At 49.4% G+C, this 15,914-nt stretch overlaps 1 protein-coding gene across 2 annotated transcripts in view; it reads right to left on the bottom strand.

Annotated features, from left to right (window-relative positions):
* LOC141987878 (class I histocompatibility antigen, F10 alpha chain-like) overlaps positions 1-15,914 on the bottom strand; it is a 55,026-nt gene that overhangs the window by 14,573 nt on the left and 24,539 nt on the right. For both annotated transcript variants that reach the window (XM_074953723.1, XM_074953724.1), the window contains exon 3: positions 1,017-1,292. In XM_074953723.1, the coding sequence (XP_074809824.1) occupies positions 1,017-1,292 (276 nt within the window). The remainder of the gene's footprint in view (positions 1-1,016; positions 1,293-15,914) is intronic.

Raw genomic sequence — 15,914 nt, 5'->3', positions numbered from 1 at the left:
AACAAAAGTGACAGTGCTAAATTGCCCTCAAACTAGCTAATATTAATTGACTAATTTCTTGTAGGTTGTTACCAAATCTGTTTACCCCAATATTATGGATTTCAAAAGGATTTACCCTTATGTTGAACAATCAGTTTCCCAGCCCCTTGGCACTGAAATATACATTACACTGCTGTGTATGGCTTTTACTGCTTGGCATTTGTAAAGATGGCAAAGGACAAGATGATGTTCTGCTGAGGTTTGTGAGAGAAATAAGCAACTAGTATGTTGCAAAAAAACTGGGTACAAATTTGAACAGCAAATGCAAACTGTTTGGGAAGGGAAAGATTAGGGTGTGTAATGATGCTAACCAATTTGCATAAAATTAACAAGTAATAAAAGAACAAGTAATAAGTATGGAAGTGTTGAAGCAAAGGTAGGTCTTGAGAGGGAAAACTTTAAGGACAAGGGGAGCCTTCTTCTGCATTAGTATGGGGAGGGCAATTCCACATGTAGGGGATGGTATAGAAGAAAGCACATGGGTGACTGGGAGAAGTTTGGACAAAGAGGCAACAAGAACAAAGCTACTGTCATTGGTGGAACACAGGGGCTGGGGGTAACATAACAAATATGATGGTATAGACAGTGAATGAGGAAGAATTGCATGGTGAATAAAGCTGGTGTACATAGAAGTGGTGGCTTTTCCATAATTAATCAAAGTGCTCTAAAATGCACACACACAGGCAGACTGCCTTGATAACTACTGTGTCACACCAGGGGAAGAGGTAGAATTTGTGCTGCAAATTTGGGCTCATTTGGTCAGCTTCTCTACAGTGAGCTGCTTTTAACATTTTCAATTTCTTATCTTTTTTTCCAGCAGAGCTGGGGGAGGGGGGGAAGGGGTTGTTTCCCCACCCATCCCTGGGGCCAGGTTAGCTCAACTGCCCCCCACCCCCTGCTCCATTTTGGAACTGGGGCTGGGGAATGGAGATGTAACTTGTAGTGACCTACTGGGTGGGACTTGTCCCCCATCTTACCTTTCCTCTGCAGAGTCTCCTTCCCATACTCTAGAGAACTCCTTAGCCAGGGAATACATTCCTCCTCCAGGTAGCGTTTCCACCGCTGGTTGTCACCTATTTCAACATCCCATCTCTTCTTGGTGATCTGAGCCCCAATATCTGCTGCTACCCAAGTCATGGTCTCCTTATCGAAGGTAAGAAAGTCTCGTCCATCATATGAATCCTGGTAAAACCCCTGAATGACGCCGTCTTCCCGGAGATCACAGCCGTATATCGTCTGGATAACGTGAAACCCTGAAACACAGCTGAGGGTCAGCAGCAGCCTCTCTCTGAAAATCTCACCAAGACCCAACTGTAGGTAGCCCAGTGGGTCCTCCCCTTGCTATTGGGCCTTCCGTCTCCTGAGAAATGGGGTTCCCACTTATGCTGTTGGGTCCTACACCCTCCCAGCTCCTTTCAGCAGGGAACCCAAACCTGCAGGGGGCGCTCCCCCCTCCCCCCCCACTGCAGAGAGCTCACAACCTTCAAGGAGTACCTCATTGCTGCTTGTTCTTGTATGTTCCCTGCAGGGGGTGCAGTGTGGCACAACCCCAAAGGGAGTACTCTGGATTTTGCAGGGGTCTATCCCTCTGCACGCTCTCTCTTTCCTAAAATGACCCCCCCTACCAGAACTGGGGGGATGCTCAGAGAGCAGAAGAAAGAGAGTGCAGAGAGTCTATACTCCACTCTCTTCTGCTCTGGTTTTATTAATTTTGCAGGGTCCTCAGGGTCACTTGGTCCCCCACCTCCTCCATTCACAGTACCCCCATGTCCCTGTGGGGAGGGGGTACAGGAGGTCTGTCCCCGACACTAACCTCTGCTCTGGTTTAAGGACCTCACAGAATCCCCAGGATTCCTCTGTTTCCCTGCCCCATCTTCCCCGTGCCCCCAGCTCAATCTAGGAACGGCAAAGTACCAACTTCGGATGCTTGGCCTCTTTTTCACACGGCCACTGTCCCCAGGTGATTCCCTGTAAGGATCAGGCCACTGACGGCCTTTAGTTCAGCTGACCAACATTTTCCTACAGCCAGACTAATCTTCACAACGGCCCCCATCTCACACACAGCCAAGAGCAGATTCAGTTAATACAGCCACCCCTAGGCTGACAGGAGGCAGGGAGGGAGACTGGGGGATGGGGACAGGAAGGAGAATTTAGGGGAGAGGGAGGGAGGCTATGGTGAATAGAGATCACTGTGGGGATCACAAGGAAGACTGAAACGTGTGGGGAACGGATCAGACCCCTTGCTTGGCAAACAGGGCAGAATGTGGGGGCACAAAAATAATCCACACAGGGTGTCATAAAGGGAAGGGGTTAAGAAGCTCTGATACAGTACTATAAAATCCTCTTATCTGTAAAGGGTTAAGAAGCTCGGTAACCTGTCTGGCACCTGACCAAGAAATGACCAATGGGGGGGGGGAGGCTTTGTCTGTCTGTGTGATGCCTCTGCCTGGGGACCGATCAAGGAAACAAGCAATTCAACTCCTATAGCGTTAGTAAGTAATCTAGCTAGAAAATGCGTTAAATTTTCTTTTGTTTTTGGCTTGTGAAATTCACTGTGCTGGAAGGAATGTGTAGTCCTATTTTTGTCTCTTTTTGGAATTTAAGGTTTTGCCTAGAGCGATTCTCTATGTTTTGAATCTGATTACCCTGTAAGGTATTTACCATCCTGATTTTACAGAGGGGATTCTTTTACCTTTTCTTTAAATAAAATTCTTCTTTTAAGAACCTGATTGATTTTTCATTGTTCTTAAGATCCAAGGGTTTGGGTCTGTGTTCACCTGTAACAATTGGTGAGGATATTATTATCAAGCCTTCCCCAGGAAAGGCAGTGTAGGGCTTGGGGGAATAGGACTCCAAGTGGTCCTTTCCCTGTTCTTGTCTAAATCACTTGGTGGTGGCAGCACACTGTTCAAGAACAAGGTGGAATTTGTGCCTTGGGAAAATTTTTAACCTAAGCTGGTAAAAATAAGCTTAGGGGGTCTTTCATGCGGGTCCACACATCTGTACCCTAGAGTTCAGAGTAGGGACGGAACCCTGACACAGGGTCCCAAATATTTTCACCCCTCCCCCGCCCTGCATTAGATACATCGAGATAAATGCCTAGATTTTCAGCAATGACTAGTGATTTTGGGTGCCCTCCTGAGCCCTTTTAAAGGGGCCTGATCAGAAAGTGGGAGCACCCAGCCTCAATCTCAGACACCCAAAAATCACTAATCACTTCTAGAAAAATGTAGGTCAAGGGATTAAAATACAATTTGGTGTCACAGCCGTAGGTGAGAGCCAAGCCGACTAAGCTGTGTTCCTGAACTATGCCCCAGAGCTGGACAAACACCTGCAATGGTTGTTCTCGGAGATGTGTCCATTCCATGCTAGGTGTGCGTGCCCTGCACACGGTCACCAGAAATTTTTCCCTCGGTGATACACCTCAGGCTTGCTCTAGCGCCCTCTAGTGCGGCGCGTTCATGTCGCGGTATAAGGAGACTGGTTGACCCCGCACCGTCTCCGTTCCTTCTTGCCAGCAACTCCAACAGAGGGGTAGGAGGGTGTGTCGGGGAATGGATGTGTGCAACACGTCTCAAAGAACAACAGTTACAGAAAGGTTAGTAACCATTTTTCTTCTTCAAATGCTTGCACACGTCCATTCCATGTTCAGAGACTCCTAAGCAGTACCATAAGAGGTTCATGGACACGTGGATTACAACACTGCCCAACCAAACCCAGTGTCATCTCTAACTTGCTAGGTGATGGCATAGTTGGAAGAAAAAGTATGTACTGACGCCCAGGTCGCTGCTCTGCAAATGTCCTGGATCAAGCCTGGGTCATGAACACCACTGAGGAAGCTCGTGCTCTCATAGAAGGGGCTGTCAGGAAGGCAGGTGTTGGGACACCTGCCTGCTCATAGCACATGCGAATGCACAATGTGATCCAGGATGAAATTCTCTGAGCCTTTCATCCTATCAGCTACTGCCACAAAGAGCTCCGGGGATTTAAGGATCGACTTTCTATATAGTCCTTTCTATATAGAATACTGGGACGCCCTGCCTGACATCCAGAGTATGGAAATGTCATTCCCCCTATTCTTGTGAGGCTTAAGAAAATGGGCAGGTGTCAGGGTTCCCTCCCCACTCTGCACCCTAGGATACTGATGTGGGGATCCGCATGAAAGACCCCCTAAGCTTATTCTTACCAGCTGAGGTTAAAAACTTCCCCAAGGCACAAATTCTTCCTTGTCCTTGGATGGTATCGCTGCCATCACCAAGTGAGTTAGACAAAGATTTAGGAAAAGGACCACTTGGAGTTCTTGTTTCCCCAAAATATCCCCCCAAGACCCTTCACCCCCTTTCCTGGAGAGGCCTGAGAGTAAACAAGGGAGCACAGACCAGACCCTTCGATTTTTAGAACACTAAAAACCAATCAGGTTTTTAAAAACAGAACTTTATTATAAAGAAAAAGAAGCACCTCTGTAAAATCAGGATGGAAGATAATTTTACAGGGTAAGAAGATTTAAAACAGAGGATTCCCCTCTAGGCAAAACTTTAAAGTTACAAAAACCAGGAATAAACCTTCCTCTTAGCATACGGAAAATTTACAAGCTAAAACAAAAGATACTCTAATGCATTTCCTTGCTATTATTTACAATTTATGTAAATTTAGATGGATCATTTCAGTAGAAGCTGGATTACTTACTTGGTCTCTCTCTTTGTCTCCAAGAGCCCAACAAAAACTCCCCCCCCACCCTGTCCCGATTTGAAAGTATCTTCTTTCCCCATTGGTCCTTCTGGTCAGGTGCCAACTAGGTTAACGGAACTGATTAATCCCTTACAGGTAAACGAGGGATTTTATGATACCCTTAGCTGTATGTTTATGACAGCAGGAAAACAGCCTGATTACTATGAACTGCGAGACTACCTTTGGGAGGAACACGGGGTGGGGGCGACGTTGACCTTGTTGTTAAAGAACACTATACATGGAGGTTTTGACAGAAGAGCTCTAATCTCTGACACCCTCCTGACTGAGATAATTGCTACTAGAAAGGCGACCTTCCAGGAAAGGTACAAGAGGGCATAATGCCAGTGGCTCAAAGGGAGGCCCCGTGAGCTCTGATAGGACCAGGTTTAAGTCCCCCAGGGGGATGGGTTCCCAGATTTGCAGATATAGCCCTTCAAAGCCCTTGAGCAAGTGAATGGACATTTCATGTGAAAAAACTGATCAACCACCCAGCAGGGGTAGAATGCGGAAAAGGGGAGGTCCGGAAGGGGAGGGAGTGGCATTGGAGTTGTTACTGACAGGTCTAGAAATAAGCCAAACTAGTGCCGATGTGCCCAGGCTGAGGCTAAGAGAAGAACCTTCGCCCCTGACCTCAGCAAGATCTTGTGCAGAAAAGGAATAGGGGGGAAGGCGCAGAACAGGTGTGTTCTCTAAGGAAGTAAGCCCTGGTCTACACTAGGAGTTGAGGTCTAATGTAGCAGCGTTAAATCGATTTAACAGCAGGTGAAAGCAGCCAGAAACCCACCCAAGGCTGCCTCCCGGACTCGCCAGGCGGAGAAGGGACCTCTGGTGAGTGTAACTTTTAAAATAGTATACATGGTTTAAAAGCAAGCATGTTTAATGATTAATTTGCCCTGGTATTCGCGGCTCTCCTGGATGTACTCACAAAGCCTTTGCAAAAGGTTTCTGGGGAGAGCAGCCTTATTCCGTCCACCATGGTAGGACACTTTACCACTCCAGGCCAGTAGCACGTACTCGGGAACCATTGTAGAACAAAGCATTGCAGTGTATGTTCGCTGGCGTTCAAACAACATCTGTTCTTTATCTCTCTCTCGGTTATCCTCAGGAGAATGATATCATTCATGGTCACCTGGTTGAAATAGGGTGCTTTTCTTAAGGGGACATTCAGAGGTGCCCGTTCCTGCTGGGCTGTTTGCGTGTGGCTGAACAGAAATGTTCCCCGCTGTTAGCCACGGGAAGGGGGGAGGGGCTAGCCACGTGGTGGGAGGAGGCAAAATGCGACCTTGGAACAAAAGCACATGTGCTATGTATTTAATGTAAACAACAAGGTTTACCGTGAAAGAGTGTACCCATTCTTCTATAAAATGTCTCTTTTTAAATCCCACTGTCCCTTTTTTTTTCCTCCACCAGCTGCATGTGTTTCAAGGATCACAGGATCTTCTCCTTTCCAGAGACAAGTGAAGATTAGAAGGAGAAAAAAAACGCACTCGTGATGAAATGTTCTCTGAGCTCATGCTGTCCTCCCACACTGATATAGCACAGATGAATGCGTGGAGGCAGACAATGTCAGAGTGCAGGAAAGCACAAAATGACGGGGAAAAGAGGTGGCGGGCTGAAGAGAGTAAGTGGCGGGCTAAAGAGAGGGCTGAAGCTGAAAGGTGGTGGCAGCATGATAAGAGGAGGCAGGATTCAATGCTGAGGCTGCTGGAGGATCAAACTAATATGCTCCAGCATATGGTTGAGCTGCAGGAAAGGCAGCTGGAGCACAGACTGCCGCTACAGCCCCTGTGTAACCAACCGCCCTCCTCCCCAAATTCCATAGCCTCCACACCCAGACGCCCAAGAACACGGTGGGGGGGCCTCCGGCCACCCAGCCACTCCGCCTCAGAGGACTGTCCAAGCAACGGAAGGCTGGCATTCAATAAGTTTTAAAGTTTTCATAGAATCATAGAATAATAGAGTTGGAAGGGACCTCTGGAGGCCATCTAGTCCAACCCCCTGCCCAGAGCAGGACCAATCCCAACTAAATCATCCCAGCCAGGGCTTTGTCAAGCCTGACCTTAAAAACTTCTAAGGAAGGGGATTCCACCACCTCCCTAGGTAACGCTTTCCAGTTTTTCACCACCCTCCTAGTGAAAAAGGTTTTCCTAATATCCAACCTAAACCTCCCCCACTGCAACTTGAGACCATTACTCCTTGTCCTGTCATCTGCTATCACTGAGAATAGTCTAGATCCATCCTCTTTGGATCCACCTTTCAGGTAGTTAAAAGCAGCTACCAAATCCCCCCTCACTCCTCTCTTCCGCAGACTAAACAATCCCAGTTCCCTCAGCCTCTCCTCATAAGTCATGTGTTCCAGACCCCTAATCATTTTTGTTGCCCTTCGCTGGACTCTCTCCAATTTTTCCATATCCTTTTTGTAGTGTGGGGCCCAAAACTGGACACAGTACTCCAGATGAGGCCTCACCAATGTCGAATAGAGGGGAACGACCACATCCCTCAATCTGCTGGCAATGCCCCTACTTATACACCCCAAAATGCCATTGGCCTTCTTGGCAACAAGGGCACACTGTCGACTCATATCCAGCTTCTCGTCCACTGTCACCCCTAGGTCCTTCTCTGCAGAACTGCTGCCGAGCCATTCGGTCCCTAGTCTGTAGCGGTGCATGGGATTCTTCCGTCCTAAGTGCAGGACTCTGCACTTGTCCTTGTTGAACCTCATCAGATTTCTTTTGGCCCAATCCTCCAATTTGTCTAGGTCCCTCTGTATCCTATCCCTACCCTCCAGCGTATCTACCTCTCCTCCCAGTTTAGTGTCATCCGCAAACTTGCTGAGGGTGCAATCCACAAAATCCTCCAGATCATTAATCAAGATATTGAACAAAACCGGCCCCAGGACCGACCTTTGGGGCACTCCGCTAGATACTGGCTGCCAACTAGACATGGAGCCATTGATCACTACCCGTTGAGCCCAACAATCTAGCCAACTTTCTACCCACCTCGTAGTGCATCCATCCAGCCCATACATCTTTAATTTGCTGACAAGAATACTGTGGGAGACCGTGTCAAAAGCTTTGCTAAAGTCGAGGAATAACATGTCCACTGCTTTCCCTTCATCCACAGAACCAGTTATCTCATCATAGAAGGCAATTAGATTAGTCAGGCATGACTTTCCCTTGGTGAATCCATGCTGACTGTTCCTGATCACTTTCCTCTCGTCTAAGTGCTTCAGAATTGATTCCTTGAGGACATGCTCCATGATTTTTCCGGGGACTGAGGTGAGGCTGACCGGCCTGTAGTTCCCAGGATCATCCTTCTTCCCTTTTTTAAAAATGGGCACTACATTAGCCTTTTTCCAATCTTCTGGGACTTACCCCGATCGCCATGAGTTTTCAAAGATAATGGCCAATGGCTCTGCAATCACATCCGCCAATTCCTTTAGTTTTAAACTTTTAAAGTGCTGTGTGGCCTTGTCCTTCCCTCCTCCACCACCCCTCCCGGGCTACCTTGGCAGTTATCCCCCTATTTGTGTGATGAATTAATAAAGAATGCATGAATGTGAAGCAACAATGACTTTATTGCCTCTGCAAGTGGTGATCGAAGGGAGGAGGGGAGGGTGGTTAGCTTACAGCAAAGTAGAGTGAACCAAGGGGCGGGGGGTTTCATCAAGGAGAAACAAACAGAACTTTCACACCGTAGCCTGGCCAGTCATGAAACTGATTTTCAAAGCTTCTCTGATGCGCACCGTACCCTCCTGTGCTCTTCTAACCACCCTGGTGTCTGGCTCCACGTAACCAGCGGCCAGGTGATTTGCCTCAACCTCCCACCCCCCCCCCCATAAACGTCTCCCCCTTACTCTCACAGATATCGTGGAGTGCACAGCAAGCAGTAATAACAGTGGAAATATTGGTTTTGCTGAGGTCTAAACGAGTCAGTAAACTGCGCCAGCGCGCTTTTAAATGTCCAAATGCACATTCTACCACCATTCTGCACTTGCTCAGCCTATCGTTGAACAGCTCCTGACTACTGTCCAGGCTGCCTGTGTATGGCTTCATGACCCTCGGCATTAAGGTGTAGGCTGGGTCCCCAAGGATAACTATAGGCATTTCAACATCCCCAATGGTTATTTTCTGGTCTGGGAATAAAGCCCCTTCCTGCAGCTTTTGAAACAGACCAGAGTTCCTGAAGATGCGAGCGTCATGTACCTTTCCTGGCCATCCCACACTGATGTTGGTGAAACATCCTTTGTGATCCACCAGTGCTTGCAGCACTATTGAAAAGTACCCCTTGCGGTTTATGTACTCGCCGGCTTGGTGCTCCGGTGCCAAGATAGGGATATGGGTTCCGTCTATGGCCCCACCACAGTTAGGGAATCCCATTGCAGCAAAGCCATCCACTATGACCTGTACATTTCCCAGGGTCACTACCCTTGATATCAGCAGATCTTTGATTGCGTTGGCTACTTGCATCACAGCAGCCCCCATAGTAGATTTGCCCATTCCAAATTGATTTCCGACTGACCGGTAGCTGTCTGGCTTTGCAAGCTTCCACAGGGCTATTGCCACTCGCTTCTCAACTGTGAGGGCTGCTCTCATCTTGGTATTCATGCGCTTCAGGGCAGGGGAAAGCAAGTCACAGAGTTCCATGAAAGTGCCCTTAACGCATGCGAAAGTTTCGCAGCCACTGGGAATCGTCCCAGACCTGCAACACTATGCGGTCCCACCAGTCTGTGCTTGTTTCCCGGGCCCAGAATTGGCATTCCACCGCATGAACCTGCCCCATTAGCACCATAATGCCCGCATTGCCAGGGCCCGTGCTTTGAGAGAAGTCTGTGTCCATGTCCTCATCACTCTCGTCACCGCGGTGACATTGCCTACTTGCCCGGTTTCGCTTTGCCAGGTTCTGGTGCTGCATATACTGCTGGATAATGCGCATGGTGTTTAATGTGCTCCTAATTGCCAAAGTGATCTGAGCAGGCTCCATGCTCGCCGTGGTATGGCGTCTGCACAGAAAAAAGGCGCCGAACAATTGTCTGCCGTTGCTCTGACGGAGGGAGGGGCGACTGACGACAGGCCTTACAGGGTTGTCTTACACGGAATTAAAATCAGCAAAGGGGGTGGCTTTACATCAATGAGAAACAAAAACAACTGTCACACAGAATGGCCCCCTCAAGGATTGAACTCAAAACCCTGGGTTTAGCAGGCCAATGCTCAACCCACTAAGCTATCCCTCCCTCTGGTATTTCAGGCAGGACTGAATCTCCATTAAAGTTTTCAAGGTGCCCCTAACAGACCTCACCAAAACGATTGTCGGCTGTTGATTTCACAGAGGGATGGGGGAACAAATGAATACAAAACAAATCTGGTCTATTTCTTGTTTTGATCCACTCCATCTATCTTTTACATCTTTGGCTGGCAGCAAACGGTGCAGTAGGACTGCAAGCCATCCTCATCTCCTGCCTGCTCACCGTAAGATGGTACAATAGGACTGTCTGCAGGACTAAAGAGAATGACCTGGTCAACTCACTCCTAATTTAGTCCCTGCACTCATGTCTGCCCAGGCGCTCCTGACCGACCTTACCGAGGCGGCCAGGAGCACCTCGGACATGATGAGGATGGTTTTCAGGCCTTTTGCACAGTCTCCTGCCACAAGATAATGGGTTGCTGCTGCTGTGTAGCGGTACCGCATTGCATCTGCTAGCACCCAGGAGACATACGGTTGACAGTGAGCTGAGCGGGCTCCATGCTTGCCGTGGTATGGCGTCTGCACAGGTAACTCAAGAAAAAAGGCGCGAAACGATTGTCTGCCGTTGATTTCACAGAGGGAGGGAGGGCCTGACGACATGTCCCCAGAACCACCCGCGACAATGTTTTTTGCCCCATCAGGCATTGGGATCTCAACCCAGAATTCCAATGGGCAGTGGAGACTGGGGGAACTGTGGGATAGCTACCCACAGTACAACACTCCAGAAGTCGACGCTAGCCTCGGTACTGTGGAAGCACTCCGCCAAGTTAATGCACTTAATGTACTTAGAGCATTTTGTGTGGGGACACACACAATTGACTATATAAAAACGATTTCTAAAAAACCGACTTCTATAAATTTGACCTAATTTCGTAGTGTAGACATACCCTTAGAAGGCATCCGGGAGTGAGCCCAGGTTGCAGTCACACAGACAGCAGAACTGCTGACATTTCCTGTTCTGAGCTCTCTGATGTTTATCCGTAGCAAGAGTTCCTGCTGGGACCACTGACCTTGTGTCCTGAGGTGCCCGAGATGGGTAGGCACCGTGAGCACCGAGTCCAAATGATGGCTGTCTGGCTGGTACAGTGAGGCCAGCCAAGCCTGAAGGGGTCTGAGATGCAACCTCGCATACTGCACCACGTATATGTACAAGGCCTTGTGACCCAACAGCCTGAGTGGGCCTTGACCTGTGATGATACTGACTGGAAATGGGCTTCTGGGATGAAGGCCCCGGCCTGGGTAGAATCGAGCACTGCTCCGATAAACTCTATCCTCTGAACTGGGACGCGTGTTGGCTTCTGCTCGTTTATCAGCAGGCCCAGTGCTCGAAAGCTTACTTGGACGAGGTGGATGCTGGCTTTCACCTGGGACTTGGACTGGCCATTGACCAGCCAGTCACTGAGATCTCAGGAAGGCTGCCATTATTACGGAAGCAGGAGAGATGGTCCAAAAACAAAAAGGGGGGCAGTATCTGGTATGGGGACTGGTGTAATGCCCTCGGGTGCCCCGGCAAAAGTTCTGCTTGGAGCCCCCTGTCATAAATATAAAGGGAAGGGTAAGCCCCTTTAAAATTCCTCCTGGCCAGAGGAAAAATCCTCTCACCTGTAAAGGGTTAAGAAGCTAAAGGTAACCTCGCTGGCACCTGACCAAAATAACCAATGAGGAGACAAGATACTTTCAAAAGCTGGGAGGAGGGAGAGAAACAAAGGGTCTGTGTCTGTCTGTATGCTGCTTTTGCCGGGGATGGAACAGGAATGGAGTCTTAGAACTTTTAGTAAGTAATCTAGCTAGGTATGTGTTAGATTATGATTTCTTTAAATGGCTGAGAAAAGAACTGTGCTGAATAGAATGACTATTCCTGTCTGTGTGTCTTTTTTGTAACTTAAGGTTTTGCCTAGAGAGATTCTCTATGTTTTGAATCTAATTACCGTGTAAGGTATCTACCATCCTGATTTTACAGAGGTGATTCCTTTACTTCTATTAAAAGTCTTCTTGTAAGAAAACTGAATGCTTTTTCATTGTTCTCAGATCCAAGGGTTTGGGTCTGTGGTCACCTATGCAAATTGGTGAGGATTTTTACCAAACCTTCCCCAGGAAGTGGGGTGCAAGGGTTGGGAGGATTTGGGGGGGAAAGACGTGTCCAAAGTACGTTTCCCATTAAACCCAGTTAGAGTTTGATGGTGGCAGTGGAGATCCAGGGTCAAAAGGATAAAATTAATTTGTACCTTGGGGAAGTTTTAACCTAAGCTGGTGAAAGTAAGCGTAGGAGGTTTTCATGCAGGTCCCCACATCTGTACCCTAGAGTTCAGAGTGGGGGAGGAACCTTGCCACCCCCTCAGTGTCCTTGAGGGCCAGGCAGCAAGGCTGAGGCAGATGGGGGCGGCTGTCTGCACCTGTAACTTTTTTGAACAGGTCCTGACAAGGCAGTGGGCCTGGGAAGAGGGCAGGCTGTTGGGGCTTGAAATATTTCCTCGAAGGCACCAGGGCATGGAGATTCAAGGACTTGAGGGAGGTTCTGGCATCTTTCGGGCTGTGCAGTTTGCTGTTTGCTCTGAGAAGAGCGAAGTCCTTTCAAACGGAAGGTCTTGAAGAGACTGCTGGACCTTTGCCTGTAGGCCAGAGGACTGAAGCCAGGGGCCCCTTTGCATGGGCACTGCTGATCCATAACCCCGGCCGTCGCATTTGCTGTGTCAAGGGTGGCTTGTGGGGAAGCCCTGGCCACAGTCTTCCCTTCCACCAGAGCAACAATCTCCTGCCCGGACTCTTGGGGAAGCGAGTCTTTACATTTCAACATGGAGTGTAAGTCATATCTGCACAGCAGTGCCTGTTAGCTGGAACTGTGGAGCTGTAACCACTGGTAAAATAGATTTTCCTACCAAAAAGGTCTTGCTTTTTGAGTCTTTTGACTTGAGCGTTGCCCCTTACAATCCTGGCCTTTCCCTCTCATTGGCTGCCGAGGCCACCAAGGATCCGGGAGGGGGATGGGAACATACGTACTCTTACCCTTTGGCGGAGACATAGTACTTCCTATCTGCCTTCTTTGACTTGGGGGACAGTGAGGAAGGGGTCTGCCACAGGGTTTTAACTGGACCCATGATGGTCTCATTGAGAGGCAGAGCTACCTTCGACAGGGTCACTGCAGCCCAGATGTTGACCAGGTTGTTGGAGGACTTTTTAACTATCCCCACTTCCAGCCCTAAGTTCGAGGTCACCTTCTTCAGTAACTCCTGGTGAGCCTTGTAGTCGTCATGGGGAGGCAAAACACCTATCCCTGCCTCTAGAAGTTTTTAAGGTCAGGCTTGACAAAGCCCTGGCTGGGATGATTTAGTTGGGGATTGGTCCTGCTTTGAGCAGGGGGTTGGACTAGATGACCTCCTGAGGTCCCTTCCAACCCTTATATTCTATGATTCTTTGGGGGTGGGGGGTAGGAGGAGGAGGCAGCCTGCACCAACATGGGACCTTCCTTCTCTCCTTCTCCAGCAACCAGATCCTGTAGCTCCAGGTCCTGAGAGTCAATACCTAGCTCAGTATCGTAGTCCGGATCAGCTGCTGTTTGGTGTGACAAAGGAATCCTTCTCTCAGACACCACTGAGTAGGAGCCCCTAGGCAGCAGAGGAAAACCCCACCGGTTCCAAAAAGGCCACTGTATCTGCATGGACCATTGCCTACTGGGCCACGAGCTCAGAGGAACCCCTGCACCGGGATCCACCATTGCACAGGGCTGATTGGTGGGATGTGGGTACCAGTCCCTTGGCTGGATGCAAGATTCAAACTCTAACTTGGATGATGAGTCATCTTGTGGGGACGAGGGGGTTGTGGTACCCGTCAGCTCCAAGAGACGGTGCTGAGGATCCAGGGATCGGTGCCGAGATGGGGAAGCCTGCTTTAACATAAGCAGAGAGCAAGGGCCTGGTACCAAACAGGAGCTCAGGTCAACATGCTCCCTTCTGCTTGCCCGCACTGCTGGCACCAACTGTTGTACTGCCAGCAATGGTGGTACTGGAAGTGCCAGCAAATCCCTGGCCACAACAAATGCCTCTGGGATGGATGGTACTGTGACCCTGCTGGTGCCTCGCTGCCCCTCTGGAGCCGGCGGCTGGTTGGATTCACAGAGCCTGTGAACAGGGCGGAATCGACGGTATCACCTGCGGAGGAGGGGCAGAGGAGTGGCTAGATGCAGGTCGCACTCCCCTGCACTCCCCATGCTTGTCCATTCTTAGAGATGAGGACCCTCTCAGACAGCTGCTTCTTCGGTTTCTTTCTTGGCCCTGGGCTTGGGGAACAGTGCCGAGTCTCCCATATGGACTCTCTCTGCAGCAGCTCTTTGTACAAGCACTGAGGTACACGGTGCCAAGTTTGACTGGCTCAGCTCTGAAGAAGGTTTGAGCGCCGCTTCCATCAGGAGCGACTTCAGCCTGGCCTCCCTGTCCTGTTTCACATGTGGACTGAACTGGTGGCAGAGCTCACAGCGATCCGCAAGAGGAGTCTCATCCATGCACTTTAGACAGCTAGAGTGTAGGTTGCTCAAAGGCATGGGCTTGCCGCAGGAGGCCCCTGGTCTGAAGCCCGGAGACTGAGGCATGCCCAGTTCCAGGAGCTATGAGAGTCCAACTAACTATTTACATCCTGGAAGCCTGGGAAAGATGACTTGGGTTTGGAACAGGATCTATATCCCCTCCTGCATGCTTTGGCAGGAGCGATGGACATCTTTGATTTGTCTGAGGAGTTGGCCACCACCTTACACACTGATGCCCCAGATAATTTCCCCTCCTGAACACTTGGATGATGCTAAGGTCACTGCTGCCTGGCCAGCTGCCTTCCAGGCACACAGCTGCATATTCTGACAGGTAACGGCATTGCAGCCCCTGGCTCTGGCTGAGGACCAAAAGGCATCCAGATGGGAGTCAGAAGTGACGGATGCTACCAGGGAAATTGTTCTGAGAGCCCCCAGATCAAAGTTTTTCCTATATTTGAGAGGGACAGATTCATACAGGCCGGTCAGTCCTGCTGGGCAGAGCAAGGGACGTAGCGGGAGCTCTCAGGGTTACAGAGGCTGCCTCACAGTGTTGTGCCCATCCTCCTGTCTGGGAGGGGATCTTAGATTGAAATCTGCCTCTGAAGGCATTGCTGTGTCCTTACCTAGGCACGTCCCTGCTGCATCGACTTTAGGAAGGGAAATAAACTCTGATTCGGACTGGTGCATGCTGTACCGTCTCTTAGCCGCCTTGCTCCCTCTCTCAGTGTCTCCTGGGGCTGCCCGTTCTTCCCAGGCCATGTCTATCAAGGCCACGCTGAGAGAAATATGCGGTTCGGTTTGGGATCCTCAGGGACAATACTGTGGGGGCGGGGGGAGGCGTGTTGCACAAGGTGTTTTTGCCTTTCAGGCTCCTGTAAGCAGTACATACAACATCTGAGGAGGCTCTTAGAAGGAAGACATGGATAACGAGCAATCAGCTGTTGTGACCTGCACAGGATGTGCCACGTTTGTCTTCTCCCAGAGGACAGAAGCGACTTCGTCTGTACAAAGTGCAAGCTGGTCTCCATATTGGAAGAAAAGGTTAAAAGGACTAGAGAACCAAGTATCAACGCTGTGTTGCATCAGAGAAAATGAAGAATTTCTGGATAGCAGTCAGAGTTTGGTTCTGGAGGCACAGCATACTGAAGAATCAGAGAGGGCAGCACAGAACGGGGAAGAATATTGGCAGCATGTGACCTCCAGAAGAAGAAAGAGGAGAACTTATGTACCCCCAATGCAAATAGAGGTAAGAAACCGATTTCAGTCTCTCTCCACAGGTACTACTGCAGAGAGGGATTTGGAAGAGCTCTCTGAGGAAAGGGATAGGAAGAAGACCCCATCGACCGGAAGGCATGAGATGCATTGTCCTAGGGATGGGGGTTCCATG

This window comes from Natator depressus, chromosome 5 (genome assembly GCF_965152275.1).
Source record: "Natator depressus isolate rNatDep1 chromosome 5, rNatDep2.hap1, whole genome shotgun sequence".
NCBI lineage: Eukaryota > Metazoa > Chordata > Testudines > Cheloniidae > Natator > Natator depressus.
Note: the sequence above shows the minus strand (reverse complement) of the source record. Positions and strands in the feature narration are given on the sequence as shown.